The sequence below is a fragment of the Epinephelus moara genome, unplaced genomic scaffold (assembly GCF_006386435.1).
Source record: "Epinephelus moara isolate mb unplaced genomic scaffold, YSFRI_EMoa_1.0 scaffold3937, whole genome shotgun sequence".
In the NCBI taxonomy this organism is placed as follows: Eukaryota; Metazoa; Chordata; class Actinopteri; order Perciformes; family Serranidae; genus Epinephelus; species Epinephelus moara.
This window is the reverse complement of record NW_026081690.1, coordinates 1-1,220: the sequence shown is the minus strand read 5'-3', so window position 1 is coordinate 1,220 and position 1,220 is coordinate 1. Positions and strand designations below refer to the sequence as shown.

Here is a 1,220-nt window from a genome sequence, read left to right as displayed (position 1 = left end):
CCTGACCTGAGAGTTTCCAGAGCACAGTGTGGACTCTGCAGTCCAACAGAAAGAAGCTTCACTCCTGAATCCTGCAGGTTGTTGTTATTCAGGTCCAGGTGTCTCAGACTGGAGGACTGGGAGCTGAGAACTGAGGACAGAGCTTCACAGCTTCTCTCTGAGAGGTTACAGCCACTCAGTCTGGAGAGGAAATAATGAACAACAAGACAAATGATATTTCTGCTCTCTCAGATGGGAGGGGTTGGAGCTCAGAGCTGAGGCCAGAGAAGCACAGCCTTCCTCTGTGATCAGACAGCCTGACAGACTGCAAACACACAAAACAACACACATGGCAGATCATCTGAGGGTCCTGCTGTGTCACTTAAACACAAGAAGAAACTGTCTTCAAATCAATAACTGATCAATACAATGACTGAATCAGAGAGTTAACTGTAACCATGTCATTGTGATCTGAATGTTAAAGAGTCTACAGTCATGCTAGCAGCTCTGTGAGGGTGTATTAGTTCACTGGGTGTTTTGAGCTACGTGATAACATAAGCATGCTAGGATTCTCACAGTGGCAACTCTATCACATTTATTTCTTTTATTTATTTATTTGTTTATTTATCAGGGACAATGCATATTAATGAACAGTGAACTGTAAATATATTTAAGTTTAGAATTCATTCATTCAAGCTCTTTAATGGGTTAATGAATCCTGACCTGAGAGTTTCCAGAGTACAGTGTGGACTCTGCAGTCCAGCAGACAGCAGCTTCACTCCTGGCAGGTTGTTGTTACTCAGGTCCAGGTGTCTCAGACTGGAGGACTGGGAGCTGAGAACTGAGGACAGAGCTTCACAGCTTCTCTCTGAGAGGTTACAGCCACTCAGTCTGGAGAGGAAATAATGAACAACAAGACAAATGATATTTGTGTTGAAATGTTGAGTGTGGACTTGTGGTGACACAGTTTATATGATCTCTTCCCAGTACAGGTTACAATCATTGCTGTTTTTCTCTAAACATGTTGGAGACGTGACAACTAACCACGACTGAAGGACAAATAAACAGACGTCCAGTAATCAAAGTCACAAAAAACATAAATGAGTTTCTTGATCTTTACAAAGCTGAGGACTGAGCTTCACAGCTTCTCTCTGACAGGTTACACAAACTCAGTCTGAAGAGACAACAGTAAGGAAACAAGTTATTGTTCCTCCTGTTGAAAGACAGCAGCAGTGTTTATT

At 42.5% G+C, this 1,220-nt stretch overlaps 1 protein-coding gene across 1 annotated transcript in view; it reads right to left on the bottom strand.

Annotated features, from left to right (window-relative positions):
* Window positions 1–870, bottom strand: part of LOC126387386 (ribonuclease inhibitor-like) — a gene marked incomplete at its 5' end in the record, with an annotated part of 5,036 nt that extends 4,166 nt beyond the window's left edge. The window contains 2 exons of the mRNA XM_050039914.1: window positions 7–180; window positions 703–870. Of these exons, the coding sequence (XP_049895871.1) occupies window positions 7–180; window positions 703–870 (342 nt within the window). The remainder of the gene's footprint in view (window positions 1–6; window positions 181–702) is intronic.
* Window positions 871–1,220: the final 350 nt, after the last annotated feature.